We start from the raw sequence: 24,987 nt of genomic DNA, 5'->3' as shown, positions 1-24,987 counted from the left end.
ATTAAATATTTAAATCAAAACTTGAATATCATTTTTTTTCTAGAAGTTTTTACTCGACCTACCAAATTTGTTTTTCCTCGATTATTTACCCTCGACCAAAAAAGTTTGCCCATTCCTGCTTATAAGCGTGGTTGCAACCACGTACGTGAAGATACATCTTAGAGATCTCTGCTGGATTTGGGAATATTAATTTTTTTTTTTTTATCTACGAGATATCTCAAAGATGTATAGTGGATATTTATGGCTGTGAGGGATGGGTTATTCCAAAAGAGAGATGGATACATAAAAGTATAGTAGAACTACTCTTCAGTTGGAATAGATGTGCTATAAAAATTGCAATCAAACACAATTCAGACAAAGATGAATAACCTTTTTTTGTGAACCTGCAAATTCTGTGAAAAACCTACTGTTGAAGGAGAGTTCAAATGTAAAAGTGGCAAGTGGATGATCCGTCAGGTTTTCCTGTAACAAAAATCAAGTTATAATAATTTCTGGTAAAACACTTAATTGAGGGAGAATAAATTTAAATGCGAGAAATTTCGCAGAGTTCAGGAGCAATAACTAAATCAATAGTTTCGCTTAGAAGTTTCCTTTGACGAGTATGCCCACAAGATATTACACTTTTAGAAAAACTAACGGTTTTGTTAAAATTGCCTTTCAACAAAATAGTTTTTTTCGAGAAAAAATTTGATCCTATATCGGCAAAGAAAGTAGCATAGGAGTAGAAACTACCGGCAATAGAAGTTGTTGGGATACCGTGTCTTCAAATTTGAGGTTTGCAAGAGTGTTCATTTTAGATGGTCGGAATGAGGATGATTAAACTGAGAATTTTATAACCTCCTCCCTCATGTTGAGGACGAACGAGGAATTCTTAAAAACTTTTGAAAGTAATTAGTTGTAAGGGTTGAAAAGTAATTCGAACGAAATAAGTAGGTGGTTCCTAAAACAGAAAGAGCAAGTTATTATACTATTTCTAGTTTTAAACAAGTAAAGATGTTATATTCTAATGGATCAATCTCAATGAATGCGGTTCACTCATTACCGATCTCCACAGTAAAAAGTTAAGAGCCTGATTAGTGAGTTTTTCATGGAAAAATATTTTTTAGCACCAATAGGGTTCTCATTCTCCCTCGACAATGATCGAAAGTACGTGAACCGCATTCATTGAGAATGGCTCTTAACACCAATAACCAGAAGAAAATAAAAGACAGGTTACATTTAAACTCGAATTTTTCTACTGATAAAAATGCAAACACCTACCGTTGTTGTTTACATTTGTCTCGATGTTTTGTCTCCTTATGTTAATAAGTATGTATGGTATTTCACCTCCTGTATGCTTCTTGCTTCAATTCGCTCCCTCAGTGTGTGACCTACCGTATTCTAGTGCTCCCATTATCGCTCCAAGAAACTCGCTGATGATTAATTGTTTTAATTGAACGTTCTTTGTTAGTAAATTTTTTTATTTGAGAAAGTTTCTAATTGTATAACTATTTGATTTTAAAATACATTGATAGGACAGTTGCGGGACAGAGTCACAAACAACACGATATGCTCTTTACAGCAACCTAATGTCCCGCAGTGGACTGATCGTTAAGACACGGTTCACAGTAGATCAAAAAAGTTAAGTATTACTGTCACTGGCATGTGGTTGATCACTTTGTTCCGTCAGCGAAGGAACCAAGGGTATGCGGTATTTTTCCTCGTTGAACAGTTCATCCGTAAAGTAGACTTCACACGCAGGTTATCGGGTAACCGAAGCGGGGGTGAAATCTCCCTTTCTGAGGATCAAAATTGCGATGGCGTGTCTTCGGATCATCTTCAGGGATTTATCCCAGACCGTCACCAAAAGCTCATTGTGCAGCTCCAGTGCGACGTTAGTAAACTAGAACAGCAACCTAACACTATGAAGTTATAATCGAATTGAGTAATAAATAAATCAATATGAGTTAATAATCAAATTTTGCCATGACTTAATTTTTAACGTTAGCTAGAGAATTTTTATTTTTCGTTTAACTGATGAACGTATCAAAATACATTCCTACGGACCATTCTCACTTTATCTATTGCGCACATGGTTCGAATTGACACGTACCGAAGGACCGTTTGCTATTTTTTTCAGGAGCAAAAATTTCGCATACGAATGAGAATCAGATTGGTGGACTCGTGAAAAACTCGGCAACGAGGTTCTCATTCGCAGACAGTAAGAATGATCCTTATGTTTTTCCTAGTGGAAAATAAAGACTCTCTCATTCGTGAAGGGAAAAAAAGGAAGCAATGGGAACGATTCATAAAATTATTCTTGCATCAAAAAGGTTTCGAATGGTTTTCGTCAAGAGCATTGATATTTCTTTGCAAAATAACTACATGCTGCTCTACCCAAACGTTTATGAGTCGCAGTAAGAATATCAATTAAAAATATCGTACCGTTTGCCTGATTTCGGATAAAGTTGTTTAGAATATTCTTCAGCCCTATTGCGGTTAAAGAGGCGCTGTTGATCATTCACAGTAGAAGTCAATTTTTTGTCCTATTTACATCTTCGAAATTGGAATTAAGTGAATTACGCTATGGCGGAGGAAGATTCGGGTCCCAAAATTACAATTCATATCAAAACTGCAAAAGAAAGAAAATCTATTGAAATTGAAGAAAATGCAACTGTAAAGGAGGTAAACTCCATTTTTTTTCTTAAAGTGTTACCTTAAAGAACGTGATGGGCTATACTAATCGTTTGAGATGACATATTGCGCAAACGCATATATATTTTTTTGTATTTGTTTTTAAAATTGGTCGAAGAATTGCTCACTTTAGTTTCTAAGATAGAATACTATATGATGTATCACTGTTAATTGTTTAAATAGCTTTTTGAAGTGTAATTTAACATTGTTATACATTACATATCAAACTGTAACTACGGAAATCTGACGTCACATACTTTCCATCTTCCTCTTACTTTTTGTTATACATTTCCCTATTTTTTAGTAAACTTCCTCAACCTTCTGTTCAGTAATTTTAAACATTAAATTTTATTTTGCAATGTGGATTATTGCATAATTTGTTTTTTTAGAATTTTCTTATTAGTTATTGCCAATTCTGAAAAGAATTCTCTGATTTCTGATTTTTCAACAAAACAATGAATCATGTTGTGATAATGGATTATAATTATTTGTGATCTAATCAATCCTAATGTGCAATGCTAAATTATTCTTCCTTGTTGACAAAATCACATACATGTATATATTTCTGTGTTGTGCCTAAAATAGAAAGTTTTTTCCCAATTTCTTTCTTGAATATAATATAGTGGTTTATCATACAGTAGCTGGCCAAATTAAAGCTTAAAATCAAATAATATGAATTATAGTTTTATAAAAATTCTTTTCAATTATATTTTAAAATTATGAGCTTAATAAATTAAGATTGTGATTTTATATGACTATCATTTTTAACTGACTATGACTATCATTTATTCATTAGTAATATAAAATACAATGTATTATTTGGAGGTAAATTCTCTCTAAAGTAACTTTCAAATATGTAAGTTATTTTAATTTTTTCTTCTAAGTGGCGTAAAGACCTTCATTTAAGAAAATAAAATCATTAATCTAATGTAACTCATTATCTTTCGAATTACATATAAAATACATAGTTAGAATTTTATGTAGACAAATGATATACATATTTAATGTTTTCCATTATTAATTTAATAAGGTTTTATTCCTGCTAATTTTATATCAATATAATCGCTTAATAATTATGTAATTTTTACAAGTAAGTGACTAGTTATTGGAGATGTAGATAAAGGATATAGGTCTAAATTGAAAGCTACCACTTTCTTATCTATGGTTTGACATTTATAATCAGCAGTGTTATGTAATTGAAACTTTACAATCTTTATCTACTCAATCTATTATTTAAACAAGTCATCACCCAGAATGAGTACTTTGGGATTATGACAGTTTATAATTCTTTCTTTTGGGATAGTAATTTGAATGGCCTATAGAATTAAAAAAAAGTGTTTTACACTATTTGGCAGCAAATAAATCTATAATGCATAAGAAAGAACAATTGTTCATAGTTCTTGAAACAAATCTTTTAACATTGAAAGTCATAGTTTTTTTATGTTATTGCCTAAAGTGACAATAAAAGAATAAAGTCTATCAAAAACCCTTCTTTTAAAATGCAGTTCTATAACTGAAACAGCAAAAATATAATAAAACAAAATGACCTTCTCAATTTTTAAAACAAAGTTCCAATACGTGTCAAAGAAACAAAATTCTCTTGTCTGATATAATTTTAAAGAAAAAGCAGCAGTATAAAAACTTGTGCTTCAATATTGGTACTAATCTAGTTTCAATTCTTCAAAGTTTATTTTTCAATTTGTTTTCCATAACATAAATTTGCAAGCACATGAATTTTAGAACTTAACTAATATATGTGAAAAATATTTCTATTAACGTATAGTTAAAAATCTGATTTTATGTTATTTTTTAAAAAGTCTATTCAAATTTTAAAAAAAAGTTTTATCGAAAAATACTTTTACAAAAAATGCTTTTTGACCTAACATTCTGCCAACCTAATATTCACCAAAAAAGCCAAATAGGTCCAATACTTAACTCATTCATGCCCAGCCATAAAAAGTGGTATATATATATATAAAAATAATTTATAGTAAAATGTGGTATATTTGTTTGTTACAAATAAATATTTCTTTCTATTGCCAACCACTTTAGCTTTTAAAAAACAAGATGCTCTTACTTAGAATTAAAGTATAAGTGTTCCTACAATTTTGTTACTGTAAGAAGAACTATATTTTTACTGAAAAATAAATCCACAGAACGAAACACCTGTGCTTTATGTTTTGGTAGTATAAATTGTCCTTTTAAAGACTCTTGGCACGAATGGGTTACTAAGGTCTGAATGATCATTACACACTTACGTTAAATAATACTTCTATTTTAATCATATTTACAGGGTATCTGCTCATCTGGAAAGTCATGAAAAATCATGGAAAGTCATGAATTTTGGTATTGAGCAAAATTTGTCATGAAATGTCATGAATTTAACTTTTTTTTAAAAAAATCATGGAAAGTCATAGATTTAGGTTGGCGCAAAATTTTATTTTTAAAATGGAATCCCTCCCAAATTTCATGGTGTACCGAATATCTGAATTTGTAACAAAATCCCCACTCTGAGTCATATTTTATTTAAATATTAAAAGTTTTTATCATTTTCTTTAAAAATTATGCTGTTCTTTCAAAAAAGGAAAGAAAAAACATCATTTCTAGAGCAAAGTATCTTTTAAACTTATGTGATTTCACAATTATTATTATTCATCTTTTTTTTTATTTTATCAATTTAAAATTCTAGCTGAAGCAAGCTAGTCATTGGCAAATTTGTTTAATTCCGAAATAAGAGCAGAGAAATCAGGAGTATTTCTTTCCTTTCTGAGGAACAAGAAAAGTATCTTTAGAATATAATTCTGCAGAAAAGAAGAAAAAAAAAATATTTGCTCAGCTATTATTTTTTCAGCTATTTTATTGCTTCAACTATTTCTTTACTCTGTTTTTTAAATTTAAAATCAATAAATATGAAGATGCAGAGTATAACAATTTTGGTTATACCTATCATTTTAATTAATGTTATTATAATGCTTTTTAAATTTATTATTCTGTTTTTTGTCGGAGAAAATAGTAACTTCATTAAGTCATGAAAAGTTCTAAGAATTAGACATGAAAAGTCATGAATTTGAATATCTAAAATGTTGCAGATACCCTGTATTTATTAAATGTAATTTTATTAACCAAAGTTCATGATGTAAGTAAGATGGCTCGGCCATATCTGGAGAGGCTCTGAAGATAGCCCTGTAAAAATTGCCACCTTCAAGAACCCTCAGGGGTCCGGCTCTAAAGGTAGACCATCTACTCGATGGCTCAACGACACCGAAAACGACCTCAAAGTCCTAAAACTTAAGAACTGGAGGGGAGTTGCCATGGACAGAGGGAGCTGGAGAAGGCGTGCTGTTGAGGCAGCCAAGGCCTGCAAAGGGCTGTTGCACTCCTGAAGAAGAAGAAAGTTCATGAAAATATCTTTGAATGATTTGAATAAAAATAAACCGTTTTAAATAAAATAGAAATATGATTTTTTTTTTTTAAATTAATAGAATTATGAATCAGGATTCATAATGCTGTTAAATCTTAGCTTAGTTTTTGTTATATTTAATAATGTAATTTTTTAGTGCTAATAGTAAATGATTTGCCTCAATTAAATTGTTTCATTGTTCATAATTATTAAGTATAAATATTTAATAATGTAATTTTTTAGTACTAATAGTAAATGATTTGCCTCAATTAAATTGTTTCATTGTTCATAATTATTAAATATAACGTAGAATTTTGATTTTGTAGTTAAAAGAAGAAGTAGCCAAAGCATTCAGCACTTCTCTTGAGCAAGTGTGTTTAATTTTTGCTGGGAAGATTTTGAAGGATCATGAAGAAATTAAATCTCATAGTAAGTTTATTTTTCAGTGCAAATCAACATTTAATACATTAAACATGTTTTGTTTCTTCCTTGATATTATGTTTTAAAGCATATTTGTATATTGCATAATTTTTCTCTGCTTTATGTTCATAACCTGATATGAAGTTTTTAGGAACTCGTACTTTTATACTTTGGCATGTCACGAAAATAGTAATTTTAAATAGGTAACTATTTAGTAATTGAAACTAAATGCCACTTACAGTTTAATAGGTGATTTATTTTCTCATTTTCATAAGTTAAACTTATGGAAAAGTTTTGTAATAAAAAACTGAGCTTGGTGTTTTTCTAAGTTTTTGTCCCAAGAAGGTAAAAAAACAAACAAACAAGAAGCATGATTTAAATGGTCAAATCTGAATTATAATTTAAACTGTGCATACAGTCTTGTTATAAAGAATTTGGTTTTAAAATGGCCATATCACATAAACATTCTTAAGAAAATCCTAAAAATTTATAATAAGGTAAATTTTTCCACGTTATGAAAATCATTAAAAATTCTGATTTTTTGTAAATTTATAAGTTCTTACACAAAGTGTTGGTGTAATTTTTTTTTTCATATTGCATCACAAACACTTCATTGTCACTTAACTGTGCCTTTTCATATTGTAAATATGCACCATTTTCGTTATTGTCATAAAGGGCAATGGCTAAAAATAGTTAACACTTAACCCAGCATTCATAAATAACAGTTACAAACTCATAGCAGCTGTAAAAGTAATTTTATTATTCTATGAATAACATTGTTTTGAGTGACGGCAGAGCCTATGAAGAAAAAAAAATTTACTTCATACTCTTGCTTTGTATAAAGAGCTTGTTAAAAAAATTTCTTGAAAGTCTTTAATGTTTAATATTTGTAGCCATGTTTAAAATTTTTTGAATTTATTTATGTTTTGTTGCTTCAAGAAAAATTTCTATTAATTTAAAAAATTTGACATGTTTATTTTTTTTATTAAAAACTATAGATATAAAAGAAGGATTGACTATTCATTTAGTTATCAGAACTTCAAATCGAGTAAGTGTGATTTGTTTTCCTTTATATGATCAAATACCTTTTATCAGCTATTTTTTTCTTGTTGTATTTATTCAAATGTTTTTCAGTTGATCATATTTTTTTATTTGTACTATTTGTTTTTATCTTTTTATTGAAAATTTTATTTCTGTAAAATCATTCATGTAATGCTTTAATTTAGCCATTCTTTCTTTAAAAAATTGCATTATTAAATGTATTCTAAGATATAATCATATTTTCAACTTGAGTAATTTTTATGTTTTTCAAATCCATTTGTTCAGTCTTGTGTGACTGAGTCATATGACAAGTTTTTTGTCTAATTTTAGGTACTAAATATTAAGATATCTGTGCAAATTTCGCTGTAACTTATACTCCTGTCAGTTAAAAATAATGCAAAATATTTAAAATAATGTTAAAAATAATGCATTTTTCCTTTCAGTTGCTATTTTAGCCATTGATAACTAAAAGTAATATACTTTTTTTGAAAAAGTATGCTGCCATCCCTTAAAAACACCTTTTTATTCAGATTCCATTTTGAAATGAAATTATTCATTGTTTTTGAATAATAACTAACTACACACTAGTAAAATTATTAGTGTTGAGTGTTTACTATAGGTTTAATTCCCAATACTCTTAGAGATATTTACTTTCTTAGGATTATTCCCAACTGATAAAATTTTTAAAAAGTATTTTTTTTTTTTGGGAGAGGAAATATTATTAAATTTTTTAAGTGATTTTAAATTTTAAAGCTATTTTTTTAAATAAATATCTTTTTTTAATTAAAAATCCATCTTTAAATGTTTATTCTCATAATTTTCAGTTTAAATGATAGAAAAAAGCTTTCAAGTTTATTAATTATTTTTTGCTAGTTTACTTTTTTTTTTTTGGAAAAAAAAAAATATTCACAGATTACCTTTTGTTTAGCTTTTTATTATTTTTATAACCTGCAAATTATTCTCTTATTTTGTTAATGAGAGAGAATTATCATTTGACATATACTCATAAAATGGTATGAAAGGTGAAAATTGTTTAGCATTAAATTCAGTTTTTACATAATGTCGCACATTTTGATAAATATTTACGATCTTTAGTGAGTACCCTTTCAAAGTGCCGTTTTCAGAGAGGAAGCGCCCTGCTCTTTTTTTTTCCCTAGGGAGAACTCTAATTTTACCTTTCCTTTCATATTTTTCCTTTCCCCCTTTTCTTAATTGCAGAAAAAGAATAAATGTTGTTTAATATTATTTATTGTGAATAAGTTAGTTTAAATGAATGAAGTTCCAAATTTATAAAGTGACTTACGTAAAATGAAGAACTTATTGCAAGCCTAAAATATCAATTAAGACTTTCTGTAAGCAATGATTAGCTTTTGTAACTAGTTTAAACCCTTTCGTAGCCACGTCATTTTAGCGAAATTAGTTTGAAGATCAGATTTTTTAAGAAATGTTAAACCTTATATTGATCATATCACAGAGATGAGTTTCGTAAGAAACCAAAAAAAGTTTAAAATAGAAATCAAAAAATATTAAAATGTATAAAAACACTTTTTAAAGTAATTGAAAAAGAACCTGAAATTTAAGGAAGAAAAAAGTGTATGTAGAAGCAATTATCCACAGAATGATATCAACATTTTAATTTAAATATTGATGTATGATGTTACTTATGTTTAAATTAGATGAATATGAATCTCAATGTTTGAGTTTTAACTTACTCAAATACGAAACTAATTTAAGAAATTTCATAGGTGTGAATCTTGATTTCTGTTTTTAAAATCTCGTTAATACGAACCTGGATGTTTGATTTTAAAATCACATGAATACGAATCTCGATATTTGAATTTAAAATCGTATGAATACAAATCTCAATGTTTCATTATTAAATTGTGTGAATAGGAATCTCGATGTTTTATTTAAAAATTGTGTGAATAGGAATTCCTATGTATAATTTTTAAGTCACTTGAACACGAAACTTTAATACGAACTGCGATGTTTGATATAAATTGTGAAAACAGGATGCACGATCTTAAAGCATGTAATTAGGAATAATTGGCATAATAGGTTTGCATTGGTAGAAAAAGGCGTTAAGGCGTTTTTCTTCGGCAGTTAAAACAAAGAGATACTTTAGCTTAAAGGGTGTTTTTTTTTCCTTTTTTTTACATCTTGAATACCTTTTTAATAAAGATGTTTGATACTAAAAAGAAAGAAAGATTTATTTCAAATTTTAAGATAATAAAAGTTAAAATTTTTAAATTAGATCATGATTTTTTCTTTTCATGGCGGCTTAACATATTTAATCAAAAATGATATAATTACATTACTCTTTTTTTTCTTAATTTCATGAAATTTTTACTTAGAGCCAAAAAAATTTTAGCTATAATTTTTAAAAAAAAATCTTCTCTTCATTGACTTGATTATTTATTAAAAAATTTTGATACTTTTCCATTTCTCCAGCATAAGTAGTTTCTGCTACTTTATCAATTTATTTATTTTTAAAAATGCCACCTAAAAATATAAAAAACCAAAAAAAAAGAGTTGAATTTACTTGCACTCAGTAATTTCACATTGTCAACTTTATCGCTTGCACTGGCGAAATGGAAAAGTACTAAAATTTAAGTACATATTATTAACTCATGAAATTGCTAAAATATTACTTAAAAGTAGGAAAGAAAATTAAATTCTTATCTGTGGTATTTAGATAAGATAAAGAAATTTTCTAAAAATTAGTTAAAAAAATAATAATAATAAAAATCTAACGAATATGTCAAACATTAATTATACTAATATTTGATAACAATTCTTTTTAATAAGTAAGTTTTATTAAGTAAAAACCAAATTGTAAGAATTTTTTTCAGCAAAACAACGAAAGAAATTGTGAAGACAGTCCTTTGTTACTCAACTACCTGAAAATATCTAATTCTTTTAAAGTTTTTTGGATGCACACATTTAATTTTAAGGTATTATTGAGATGACTTTCATGCAAAAAAATTGAAGGGAAGGTGGAAAAAACAATTTGTACAAAATTTCCAAAGACACTGAACAATGAAATTAAACTTCAGTTTGTGCAGTAAGCAGTTTTAAATTGAATTAAAAACTAAATTATATTACTTCATAGTTAACATAGTAAACCATGTAAGTGTTAATTTTTTTTTTTTTTTTTGCAATTTATCATGTTTTTCTTTCTAACAAGTCAGTGTCCCCTTTTCGTTATTCAGTACTAATCTAGTGACGACAGGCTATTGAGTGTAATAATAAGCATACATATTTATTTAATAAATGTTGCTATTAATTTTGTCTCTATTCATGATTATTTATTGGAGCTTAACTTTTTTGTATAATTATATTATAGCAGCAAGATCCACCAGCACCTTCTCCGGTAAGTTGTATTTTATTTTATGTTACAAAATATAATTTTATAAAATTATAATTCAATAAATTTTGCTCACATATTAGTATGTAGAATTGTAAAAAAATGTAAATCATGAAATTAAATGTTTTAGTGTATCATCAGTATCGCATGCACCAGTATTGGTGTGTTATTTAGTAATATTGAAAATGTATATAGATTAAGGCTTAAATCTTTTAACTAACAAGTATTTATGTCATTATTAAGAAAAAGCAATTAAATAAAACTAGTAATACAATTTTCATGTTTATTTCTTAGTAATCACTTAAGATAAGCTGCTCATACGAGATTAATCCATAATCTGCAATAATTTCAATATGTTCTTCAATATTATCTTTTCAATCTAAGGATAAGTTTTATATTGTTATTGAGTATATATTCTATATTTTGCATTTTAAGTGTGTATTAAGAGATTAAATCATTTTTTGAAGATGCATTAATTATTAAAGCTAACTATTTTGTTAACAGTTTTTCCTCTTATATCAGTTGATTTAAAGAATCCTGTTTTTTTATTGTTTTTGTTTATTGAAATTGTTTAAAATTTTGTCTGTACATATTACTTATTTCTGAGTAATGCCATTTTTCAGAATGTTACGGCGCCACCGCCTTTACCTGGGAACCTGTTTGGATTTGGAGGTTTTGGTGGACTTCCTGGTCTTGGAAATTTGGGGAGTGCGTTAGGTGGTCAAGCAGGTGGTGGTAGTTCTGCATTTGCTGACATGCAGCAACAAATGCAGCGAGAGGTATGTAAATTTATCGACTCAATAATCTGCTAAATTGTTGTGTGCAATTTGTGAGGCATAATGAACATTAGAGTACTTTGTAAGAAGTAAATAATTATAAGTAATTTGTTGTAATAAGTTTTTAGCATGATAATTTTTAATTAAATTACCTTATAATTTCTAAGTATAAAAATGAGTTTTTTTTATTATTATTATCCAGGCCGCCAATGATGACTAAAACCAATACAATTTAATCACGTGCCCTCCACATCATCCAGTTAAGTTCATTAAAAAATGTGGGCGTGGTCATAATACCGGGAGATTAATTTTTTATTGAACAACAAACAGGGCCACACTACGAGACATAATGAACATTAGAGTACTTTGTAAGAAGTAAATAATTATAAGTAATTTGTTGTAATAGGTTTTTAGCATGATAATTTGAAGTTAGAGTACCTTATAATTTCTGAGTATAAAAATGAGTTTTTTTAATTATTATTAGCCAGGCCTCCACTGACGACTAAACCCAATACAATTTTATCACTTGCCTTCCAAATCATCCAGTTTAGTTCATTATAAAATATGGGCGTGGTCATAATACCGAGATAAATAATTTTTTATTGCACATCAAACAGGGCAGCACTTCACAAAATTCGTCTGAAATGAACTTTGATTGTCCATAATGTGTATTTTTAAAAATCGTTATCAAAAATGAAGACAAAGTATACATGTAAGAGGGTTACAAATCAATATTTAAGTGACGAATGAACTGACAAATTACGGTTGAGAGGGCGGGTGTAATACACATCAAAACAGGTTTAATTGAAGGTCGAAATTTGAAGGTGTTTCTAATAATCACCTTTCAATTCCTCTATTTCCTCATACAATTAAATCAGTCTTATTTATTATTACATTTGCCTTCATGTACTGTGTATTGTCAGATTTCCTTGTAACCCCAATGTGTGTGCCTTTTTTTGTTTTTATTCCTTATTAAACATGCTAATAGCGATCCTTATGTAATTATCTCTATTAACTTGTTAGATTCTTTTTACCTTATGTGGTTTTTTGTTACCAGAGAATACTATTTATGCTGTTATTATTTATTTCTGTGGATAATATTTAGACTAGCATTTTCTGAAAGCTAATTTCAATGAAGGTTCTGTATTAGTGTAATTTTTTATATATTTGATTAAAAACCTTTCTTTTTCTGAAAGCTTACTTAATCTGAAATGCAAGTTGCAGAATAGATGGAAGCTTGCTATAACTATCTTAACGCTAATGTTAAAGAAAGTGAAATTTTCTTTATTCAGCTCAAGCACCTAATTCTGGTTTCTTAGGTCATCTTTCTGGTTTCTGCAATGATTATTAAAATAAACAACAAAAAAAAATTATTAATTAATAAACAACTTTAAACCTTTTTTCTATTATTTAAACTGTAAAGCATAAGAAAGGGAACATTTAAAGGCACACTTTTTTTTTATAAAAAAAGTTTTTATTTCGAAAATAATTTAAAAATTTTAACTAACTGAAAAAATGAGTAATATTCTAGAAAAGAGAAACTTATTAAAAGGAAACCAGTTTAAACCCAACAAAGTAATTTGAAATAGTAATCAGAATTAAACCTATAAACACAGATAATTTAACCCTTTTGTAATTATTATGTAAAGTGATTTTTTTAAAAGGAAATATGATTAAAAAGGCAGTGTTTTTAAGGGGTGGCGGCAAATTTTTACAAAGATGGCAAAAAGTTTGCATTTATAGGGATCAGACAGCTAGCAGAGCTGGCTGCCCTTCTAAATAAGGATACAAATGTTATTATAGAATCTTTTACAAAGTGTGGCTAGGGGTGAAAGCAATATTTTATAAGACTGAGAAAATTAAAAAAAAATAGAATTCATTACAGAGTGGATCCGTATGATCCATATGAATATGCAAAACATTTAAATCTGTCGCTTTATTGTGTTTTTTAAAAGTTGTCATTGTGTTATATTTTTTGAAATACTTTTAAATAAATTATACTAACTATTCTTTTAATTTTTTCTGAAAATAATTTAAGGTATTGTTTCTAAAGAAATCCTTTGTATGTAAGGAAAAATTATGAGAGAAAATTCAAAATTTATTGTATATGACATATATTAAAAATAGTTTTTTAAACGGGTAAATTGATATAGAGTTATTTGTATCTACCTCTTTTATAATGTATCAATACTTCATTGTTACAGAATGTCCAGCTTTATTACTAACTAGTGTTAACGTCGACCCCTGGTTTCCACAAATTTTTGGGGGTCTGAGAAATTGACTTCAACACTGATATATATATATATTTAACGGAAGTCTATAAGTCGAATGAATTGTCACATAATAACACTGCTTTAGGTTCAGTCATCTAGCTTTAATTTTGAAAATAATGCATTGTTTTTAAAAGATAGGTTATGTTATAGTTTACCTTAAGTAGAAGCATTTATTGTAAATGTTATTGATGTTTAATTGTTTTTTTATGTCTTGCTATAATTCATTCTTTACATTTTTGAAAAATTAAATTTAATTTAAATCTACTTCGGTTTTCTACTTTAATATTTGATATTCATGATGCTTTTTACATATTTTTTTTTTATTTATTCCTACAGCTTATGAATAATCCTGAAATGATGAGGCAACTTTTTGATAGTCCTATTGTGCAGTCTCTATTTTCTAATCCTGAAACTTTGCGGGATATGATAATGAACCATCCTCAGATGCAGCAAATTATGGAGGTATCAAATATATGCTTATAGATTATAGAAAAATTTTAATAAATTTTATTATAATAAGTTAGTTTTTTTCTGGAATGGTGATTTTTTTTTTATTGTTTGTACCTGCTAGGTTTGAGTGTAGTATAATAATAGCTTCATGGATCTTTTTAAAAAAAAAGAGATCATTGCTCTAAAGTTTTTTTCTAATTTCATGAATTAAACACAATTTCTGATTTTTTTTCCTTTAAATTCTGCTTAAAATGTTTTTATTTTCTTCTTTGTCATAAGTTTATTTTCAATACTAAGAGGCTGTTATTTTTGTAATAAAAATTATTTATACATAATTGAACCACCCAAATGTGTGGCCCTTGAACAAAATGCTAATAAAGTTTCTTTTCCTTTGAATAACATATGGACCAGTTTTTTGAAAAGAAAAATCACTATCTTAAAGTAAGATTAAAGGAGGGGCCAAACCTGTAAGAATTAAAACTTCAATAAACTATGTTTAATGTCTTTAAGTTTATTTTTTATTAATTTATTTTTTCAAACTTATTTTCACTAGTTTCCCCATTCATTTTAGGATGTCTGCTCCAGGGTGCATAAAATTTTTCAAAAGTGTTAATTTTTGTTTTTTAAAAGCCCTTAAAGGTACTTTTTTCATTGGGGTGTTTGTGATTTTCTCTTTTCCACAGTGCAAATTTTTTTTCTTTGCCTGTCAATTGTTGGCATGAATTTCGAAAAAAGCTTAGTTTTCCTAATGTTTCATTCAGAACACTTATACAGGGTGCTAAACGTTTTTAAAAAGTGCTTAAAGGTGCTTATTTCCGATTTTCGTTTTTGAAAGCCCTTAAAGATGCTTTTTTCATTGGGTGTTTTTAAAAAGTGCTTAATTTTCCCTTTTTCAAAATGAGATTTTTCCTTTACTATGTTGGTTTTCACTTTGAATTATGCAAAAAGACAGTTCACATTGTTCTATTCAACGTTTTCATAACAAATTTTAATAACATAACATTTATATTTTAAATTTATTGAGGTTTTCTCAGATAGCTTAATTCTGTTTGCATCTTTATCAATTCAATATGATTGTCATATTACATTAATCTGGTAAACATTATTATTCAGTATGCATTTATATGTAACTGGTTTAGATAAAAAAAAAAAAAATCAATATATAAATCATATACCTTTTTTAACTTAAGTTTAACTAATTCGAACTTCAAATTAAAATAATTGTTTTTTAATTAATTAATTATTAATTTAAAAAATAGATTAAGCAACTCTATGTTGAATATATTTTAAAATTGTAATAGTCCTTTGTCAGAAACTAGTTATTTTATCATGATTATGTAAAACCTTTGATATTGTAATTTGTATTTTGAAAATTTTATGTTAGTGTGGATGTATATTTATGTATAACGTATATTGAGAAAAATATTTAAGATGAAATAAATTAAGTTATTACCTTATAAGAGAATGAAAAGTATCAACTCAGTTGGAGAAAACCAAAATCATTAACACAAAATAGCAAACTAAAAGCTATACCAAATATCACCATGTAAAAGCACTACAAAAGGAACTAACAAAAAGGGAAAATATTAAAGAAATTATAGTGGAAGCATTGATATACATAGGGGTGCAACCAATGTGGGAGCTGTTTCAGCTGTTGGCAATATATTACTACAATCAACTACAACCCCTACTGCCCCAGGGGAAGAAAAAAAAGACAGACAAAGATATATACTGTTTTTTTAAAAGTCGAAGTAAAAGTCCATAAAATTGCTAGTTTAGAAAGTTGAAGGTTCAAGTACCAAACAAGTATGTGGGTATGAGAATGTGTAAAAAGATGAAGAAAAAATAACAAATAGAAATAAAATTAAAAAATAAACTATATAATTAAATTTAATGACTTTAATAAAACTATTGGAAATATAGATAGGCACCCAATTATGGTTCAAAGTAATCCAACTGAACCTTCAATGCTTGGGTGACCTTTCTGTAGTTTAAAGGTGCACATTACTTCGCCTCAGTAGGCACTCCTCCACTGAATCAGGTATCTGTCCATGCATCCGATTGGAATATTACTAGGGAGAAGTTTACGTAAAGATTTACAGTTTTTTAAAGTAAGTATATCATTGTTGCAAATAAACTTTATGGGATTAATTTGAGAAATAATATTTCTTCCAATACTGATGGATATATATATATAAACTTTTAACATGGGAAAGAAACAATTTTTTTAGTGGGTGGCAGCTACAATTTTTTGTAAAAAAAAAAAAAATAGCATTCTTAAAAAATCTTTGAAACAGGGATGAGATTTTTCCGCGTATTCGTGGATTTCCGCTTTTTTTTTAGATTTTTCCATTTTTCCCGCTAATTTGAACAAGTTAAAATATTTTATGAGGATTTTAATTTTCCGCGGAGCGAAAGCATTGAAGTCCTCATTCCTCCCTCTGAAGTTTCTCAAAAAATCATTTCCTTGGGATAAAACTGGTTGACCTTTATACAGAGATGAGATTTTTCGCTTTTGCCTTTCGAATTTCAGCCTTTTTATCAACAACTCTGATTCTCTAAAAGTTTTTTTTTTTTTTTTTTAAATAAATATCCCGCTTTTTTTTTGTTGAAAATTCAATCGTTATATATATATATATATATATATATATATATATATATATATATATATATATATATATATATATATATATATATATATATATATATATATATATATATATTCATTCTTGGATTTCCTCTTTTTTACTTTCTGACTACTCTCATCCCTGCTGAAAGGTCCTTATTTTTTGTTGAATAATTTGGCTACAAACTATTTTATTAGTGGATGTATTCTGACTAGTAGAATCTTACTCTGAAATATAAATTAAATTACTCAGCCTTATAGTGCTTTTGGCTCTGCATTGCTACAACTGATGCTTCATTCTACGAGCCTTTGAGGGTTTAAAAGAAGTATGATTTATTTATCATTGGGGAAAAAATATTAAAAAAAAAACTATTCTCAATAAAACCTTTATTTTTTGTAAGATCTGTGAAATTTTTGCATATTTTTTAATTTATATTATCTACAAAGCAATTGTAAACTATTAATCATTTGTACATCTCACTTGATATATTATTGACATACTATTTTGATTAAATCTTTAAAATTGTTATTTTTAACTAAAATGAGTTTATAATGTCTGATTTGAACACCTATTAAAAATATGTAAAAAACATTAGCCTTTCATTTGTCACACTTTAATTGACTTTGTTATTACACTATGAAAATAAGTCATTTCCTATTTAGATTTAATAAAAAATCTGAGTAAATGATTAGTTTAATAGCATTAAAGTAAAATTTAGTTTATTTTTTATTTTTAATTGCTATAATTATTTTTTCAATGTCAAACACTCAAATTGATCTGGAAACTTTTTTTGCAAAAATAAGAGGAACAGGATTGTGAAACTTGTTTATTTGTGATAAATCTAATTACAATCTCTTCTTTAAGTGACTTATTCGTGTGCTAAGGCTGTTTTATCACTTGATATTTAAGTAATTTCTGTTATAAAAACTCGTTTTAGAAGGTATATTTTTTGCTATTTAGTAATTTTTATAACATTGTTAAGAAATCTTAATTTCATTCTTAATATGAAATCTATTTTTTTAAATCATATTTTTATATTATTTTTGTATTTACTGTCTGATTATTTGCAGAGAAACCCTGAAATCAACCACATATTTAATAATCCTGATCTTTTGAGGCATACAATGGAAATAATGCGGAATCCAGCAATGTTGCAGGAAGTAATGAGGAATCAAGATAGAGCATTGAGTAATATTGAGGTAATTTTTACGTTTTTAAATAAATTTTACCTTTCAATGAGCATTGTACCACATTCCTATTTAATAAAAGTCAAAACCATTTATTTGTGCTGAAAACTAGTAGGTTATTTATTTAATGACTAAAATGAGTCAAATACTTAGTCTTATAGTGCTAAGCCTATGTTGCTACAATTTCATACTTCATTCTACACACTTAAGCGAAAGTAAAAGAAATGTAATTTACTTATCATTGGGGGGAAAATATATATATAAAAAAATAACAATTAAATATTTTTTTTTTAACCATTTGATTTGAATATTTTCTGTTCTGTATTCTGTCTACTATTTCTTAGTTAAGATTGAAAATAATTTTAGTACATTATTGGTTAGAAACAGATGGAAACTTAGCAAAATTTATTTGAATATATTATTAGATGTATATGTTTTTGTCTGCCAAGTTTCATGTAAGTTCCTTTCAAACATTTGCTTTGTGACATTGTTCTAACCATCCCAGAGAGAAATTAAGCTTTACTTTTTTAAATATCAACGTTTTTTCTTCCAGAAACTATTTTTTGTTTGAAAACTATGATATGATCAATGTTAAATTTGGAGTGATTTTTTGCAGAGTGTTCCAGGTGGCTACAATGCATTGAGAAGAATGTATACTGAACTCCAAGAACCTATGTACAATGCAGCTCAGGAACAGTTTGGAACAAATCCTTTTGCATCTCTTGTTAGTGACACGGGAGGTAATTGTAACTTTTATTGCAATTTAAGTCAAACTCCTGTAAGAAAATTCTAAATTTAAGATGCAAATTCATGTGGAAAAGTGATTGAGTTTGAAAAAAAGATCGAAAGAACATTATGTGTAAATTATGAGATATAAGAGCTGTTATTAGAAAGAAATGACATTTATTTCCTTTAAGAATGTAATTGATTAAAAACATTTTACATATTCATCAGAGATGGGTAAAATATGTAATTATTTCTTAATAATTCATTTTTTGGTGTCTGTAACAGCTGATGAATAAGTTGAAACCAAAAACTTAATCTACATATAAAATTGCGTAACCTTTGCACAGAATTAAAAGCTAATATGACAATAAAATAAATCATAATAATATAGTTCAGATATTGTGAATGAAACCATATTGTAAGGCTGTTTAGTACTTCTTATTCCTTTATAAGAGTGTAAATTTGTCTTCAAATCAGTATTTCAATATGCAAGAAGGAAATGAGATTACAAAAGAACCATTTTTCATTTAAAGAAATCGTGGATTATTAACTAGAAATTGCTACTAAAAAACAAAGCTGAACCTCCTGTACCTCAAAATTTTCTTCCTTCGCCTTCATAAGAAAAAATAATGAATTGAGATATTTTCAGAAAAAAATGTCAGTTATAATAATGTATAGCAAAAATTGGATGATAGAAAAGAAACCATGTTCTTTTGAAGGATATGATAAGTATATAAGCATTAACTAGGGCAGTAAAGTGCATAATGTATTATTGCTTTACAATGACAAAGAATGACATAAATCTGTATCTGGCTTGAAACTCAATTCCTTGCAAAACATAGTACCAACAAGATTTTTTTAAACTGCTTTTAAAAAATACTGCTAAAAGCAAAGGAGTTTAATTACATAAAAATTACTAAAACTATAGCTTAAAATAGTCATCAGAGAATGATTTTTGTTTTATTGTTATTTGAGATTTATTTTATTTATAAATTTTTATTTTATTTATTTTTCTTTAGTTTTTTCCTTGTAAATTATTGGAATTAAATTTGTGTTTTACTTATATGTATATCTTAAAATTTTGTAATTTATAATTATAATAAGTATTTGTTTATAGAACTACAAAATGCACATCTGTTTTATGGTTAAATTTTCTATAGCCAATTGTTAAAGTTTTAGTTACTCAAACGGATGTTTAATTTGTCTCTTCTGAAAAAAATATATGAATTCTATTATACAGTAATTTCTGGTAAAAATGCAACAGTATATCTTGTAGTGCAGCTTATTTGGAGATTTCATTTTTCCATTTGGTTCCCTCAAGAATACTGTGAGATGTGGGTTTAATCAAAAATAAAAGTTTACAAAAAATTTTGAAATAATGGACCCATAGCATTTTGCTCTGAAAATGGTATATTTTTTCTAACTTTTGACTGTTTTTCTATTAAAATATGATAGAATAAGACAAGATGGACAATTGATGATTATCAACGTACAAGGCCATCTACAAATGCGTAACAAATTATAATTTCTAACGTAAAAATGGTTACATGTCTTGCGTGCTTTATGGATGCGTTAAAAGTTTGTTTCAGATTAAGACAATTGTGTAACGCAGAGGGGGAAAAAATTCATCAAGCGACAAGAAGAAGCGTTGGATACGCTTGAAAGTTTTTGAGTTTGTTTTCATTTGTGTTACACTGCTGACAAAATTTATTTTTTCTCTCTTCTACTGGAAATTGTATTGATAGTATTGTCAGTTATTGATAGCATTGTCAATGAAAAAAAAAGAGCTTCTTTGAGCTTTCAAATAATTTCACTAATTTTTTAGTCTTTTTTGGTTATATTGTTTTGTATGTTGCTAGATTGAAAGGTATGGCTATGGAGAAATAATTTTTCTAAAATTTTTGTTTATTTTAAGTGTACTTTTAACCTCTCTACCCATAGATTCAGGATCTGCTCAACAAGGAACAGAAAATAGAGACCCTCTACCTAACCCATGGGCACCTGGAGGAGGACCGCAAAATTCAACACCCACAACCCGACCTCCTACTGCGACCCCTAATTTACTTGGAACACCTGGAATGCAGAGTATGTTTCAACAACTGACTGATAATCCTGCTCTTTTATCAAATCTCAATACGCCACTCATGCAAAATATGTTGCAATCTTTATCATCAAATCCAGATTTTGTTCAGCGGGTAAGATTGTTTTAGTTTTAAAAAGTTTCATGATGAGAAAAGCTTTCCTGCTTTCTTATCAGATTATTTTCTAATTAGGATTTTTATATTATGCGCTTGTCTTACAAATTTTTTATTTCTAATGTGTGGATAACAGGGGACAAATGTTTATTTTACAGTTCTTTCTTTACAACATCATGTGGGTTGCATCTAAATGGACCCATTTATATAAATTGAACTTAATAATCGGTACCTTCTTGTACAAAAAAATAAATTAATTAATGTACTGACCATTATATTTAGTTTGAATGGGATCCACCTATTATATTGAATATTTTAACATGAACGGTGATCATTTGCATAGTTGCGCTGAACTCAAGGGCTGTGATAGATGACACTGTATGTTATTTTACAGATCTTTGTTAATATCTTGTAAGTTGCATATAAATGGACCCATTTATAAAAATTGAATTTGATAATCCTTACTTTCTTGTACATAAAAAAAAAAATATGCGCTGACTATAACATTTAGTTGGAATGGGATCGACCTATTATAATGAATGAATATCCAACATGTAGGTTGATCATTTTCATAGTTGGGCTGAACTCAAGGGTTGTGCTAGATGAGACTATATGTACGGCAAAATAAGGGCAAGCTAAGGATAAATTAAATTTTAAAAAAATAAAAAATGATATATATTAATGTTTTTGGTGAAAAGTACATGGTACTTTATTTTCAGAACTTGTTTAATTTAAAAAAGTAATTTGTTAACTATAAAATATCTTTCTGTTTTAATCTTTTTGAAATTTGTAATAAACGTTATGTTAAATTTTACAATTTTAAAATTTAATTTCATTCCTGTAATAACTATAGAAGAGAATACCATGCATAGAATTGAAAGTATTACATACTGAGTAATTTTTGACCTAATTATTGGATTTTTAGTAACTTACATAAGATGCTAATTAGTTGATGTGGCCTTACGATGGGTGTCGACCTTAATTTAAGTAACATATAATCAGTCATAAAAATAACTTTAACTGAAAAAAAATATGGCTTTTCTTTCATTTTTTTCTGGTCAAAATGTTGGGCCCCTGAATCCTTTAAAAACATTACATTATTTAGATTCTATTTTGAAAAAAATTTATTCATTGTTTTTAAATAACAATCACTGGTAAAATTATTTGTGTTTCTAGGTTTAATTTTGATTACTACTACACATATTTACTTAGTTAGAATTATTCTCAACTGGTTAAATTTGTTTAAGTACCTTTTTGGGGGGGGGGAATTATTATAAATTTGAGTAATTTTTAAACACTTTAATTTTTTTTTAAAAATGCATCTTCCAATGTTTATTTTCTTATAATTTTCATTTTAAATTATAGAAAGAAGCTTTCAAGTTTATCAATTAGTCATCTTATGCAAGTTTACTTTTTTGGAAAAAAAAATGCTCTAAGATTGCTTTATAGCATGCATTTAATTATTTGTATAAACTACAAATCTTTCTCTTATTTTGTTAATGAGAAAGAAAATATACTATTATAATTTATAATTTAACTATACTAATAAAATAGTATGAGAGGATAATTTAAAAATTGTTGACAATAAAATTCAGTTATTACATAATATTACACATTTTGATAAATATTTATGCTAAATGAGTGCCCTTTCAAAACTCAAGGAGCCCTTTTCTGAGAGGAAGTACCTTGCCCTTTTTTATTCCTAGGGAGAACTTAGGTTAAGAATTAGTTTGTTGGATACAAAGATTTATTTAGATGAATTCTATTAAACTGTAAAAATGTTAATTTCATAGTAGAATATTTTTTGAAATTTTTTCTTAGAAACTATTATTTTTGTTACATTTTATGGAGTTCTAGATATTTAAAATCAAATAGTTTAAAAGAGTGTAAGAAATTGTATATCGTGAATTCAAAATTCTATTATTATGAAATTAATTGATTGATAATCTTTTTCAAGAAAGCTTTGGGGTAAATCAATTCTATAATTAAGCACAAATATTGTTTGCTTACCTCAATTAGTTTTATATTTTTCTTTCTTATCTTCTGACTAGTCTTGATAAAGATATTTGAAACCGTAACTTCCAAATTTGAGGCTCTGTCTATTACATCAAAAAACCAAATCTTTCAAAAGAAAAAGTGTATCACTTCATGTAAAATAAATAAATAAAAATACTTACTCATTGCCTGATTAGTAAACTTTGTCTGTTACCTACGCTATGAAATCTTGTGTCTTGTTGTAGATTACACATGAAATCAATTATTAGATTAAAAGATATTCAGATTATTAATGATTTTTATTCATTGTCTAGGACTGTTTGTTGTGGAAAATATTGTTATGATTATAAATAAATATTTTAAGTTAGTTAATGATTAAAATTTCCAGTTTCAAGATCAATAAATTTTATTCCTAAAATTTGATTCTGAATCCGACTTGTTATATATTATTTCTTTCCTAAGTTAAATATAATATGCCTATTTTGTACAACTAAGCTAATTATTTGATTGTGTAAGATTGTCATTTGAGTTTTTTTTAAAATATATTTTTCATAAATAGAAGGTATATTAGTAAATGCATGTCACAAATCAATAAACATCTCCACTTAGATATTATTTGACCTCTGTGTTTTTCATATTTCCTTGCATGCCCTACAGTTTCAGAAAGAAAAAAAAAGAATTATAGTCTGAACATCCTTATTGAAATGTTATATTTTCTATTATTAATTTTTGGAACATTTGTATATTAAAATCTTAATTTTACATTAATATCCATTAATTTTACATTGTTAAGTACTTTTCTAAATGTTCAATTCAATAATTTCAATGCATCCTCTTTGATTCATTGTCCTTTTCCTCTTTAATTCATTATCATACTTTGTTGAAGTGTACTTACTATGTATATTCTTAGTGTATTGATAGGTTTTAGATTCCTACTAATGTAAATTTTAATACTTGTCTAATGTAATATGCTACTAAGAGTTTTTTTTTTTTAAATTTGTTTAACACTTTTTTATTCTATATTTTACAGATGATATCAAGTAATCCTCTTCTTTCTAGTAATCCTGAATTACAACAGCAAATGCGTAATATGTTACCGCAGATGATGTCTCAAGTGAGTATTCAGTAAAAAAAAATTTAAAGATTTTTTTTTTTTAAGTTACTTAGCAAGTTTAAATTTTTCAAATTCATTTATAAATGTATTATCATTAGTGCTTCTAGTAATTCATACTGAAAGAGATACATTTTTATAGCTTATTCATTTACAAACAAACCACATCCTGCTCTAAACTTCGTGTAGTTGTAGGATTAATGCTCTCGTATTTTCTAGCAGGGTGCGTAGCGTTTTTAAAAAGTGCTTAAAGGCGCTTATTTTCGTTTTTTAAAAGCCCTTAGAGGTGCTTTTTTCATTGGGTGTTCTTATAAAGTGCTTAATTTTCCCTTTTTTAAAATGAGATTTTTCTTTTGCTATGTTGGATTTTTGCTTCGAATTATCCAAAAAGACACAGTTCACATAGTTCTATTCAACGTCTTCACAATTAATTCAACCCCAATCTATTTCTGTGTATTGTCAGTCCGTAGCCTCTGAAAACGCCATTCGTTTTACATGATTCAAAATTTCATGATTTTTGACAATTGTCAAAAACAAAGCCAATTTTTTTTTGACATGACGGTTCAAAGAAGTTAATTGTCAAACTTTACAAACCTGCCTAATTATATTTTTTTTAAAGTGCTTAAAAATATTTTTTAGTGCTTGAAAAGTGCTTATTTTTTGTTGAATAATTTCGCTACGCACCCTATCTAGTAAATTTTTTTCTATTCATCATTATTTTAGTTTTAAATACCTTCTAGTTTGTA

At 27.2% G+C, this 24,987-nt stretch overlaps 1 protein-coding gene across 4 annotated transcripts in view; it reads left to right on the top strand.

The window, feature by feature from the left end:
- The first annotated feature begins 2,282 nt into the window (after positions 1-2,282).
- The window catches only part of Ubqn (ubiquilin), a 36,964-nt gene continuing 14,259 nt past the window's right edge, over positions 2,283-24,987 (top strand). For 2 of the 4 annotated variants that reach the window (XM_087168084.1, XM_087168083.1), the window contains exons 1-10: positions 2,344-2,664; positions 6,400-6,502; positions 7,492-7,541; positions 10,881-10,907; positions 11,525-11,680; positions 14,287-14,412; positions 18,098-18,226; positions 18,831-18,954; positions 20,882-21,135; positions 24,161-24,244. In XM_087168084.1, the coding sequence (XP_087024210.1) occupies positions 2,566-2,664; positions 6,400-6,502; positions 7,492-7,541; positions 10,881-10,907; positions 11,525-11,680; positions 14,287-14,412; positions 18,098-18,226; positions 18,831-18,954; positions 20,882-21,135; positions 24,161-24,244 (1,152 nt within the window). In that variant the 5' untranslated portion in view covers positions 2,344-2,565. Of the gene's footprint in view, positions 2,665-6,399; positions 6,503-7,491; positions 7,542-10,880; positions 10,908-11,524; positions 11,681-14,286; positions 14,413-18,097; positions 18,227-18,830; positions 18,955-20,881; positions 21,136-24,160; positions 24,245-24,987 lie in introns of all 4 variants that reach the window. The other 2 variants (XM_016073255.5, XM_071183282.2) reach the window with 2 other exon arrangements.

This window comes from Parasteatoda tepidariorum, chromosome 7, assembly GCF_982258835.1.
Source record: "Parasteatoda tepidariorum strain Cologne lab strain chromosome 7, Ptep-v5.0, whole genome shotgun sequence".
Classification (NCBI taxonomy): domain Eukaryota; kingdom Metazoa; phylum Arthropoda; class Arachnida; order Araneae; family Theridiidae; genus Parasteatoda; species Parasteatoda tepidariorum.
This window is presented reverse-complemented; position numbering and strand designations above follow the sequence as displayed.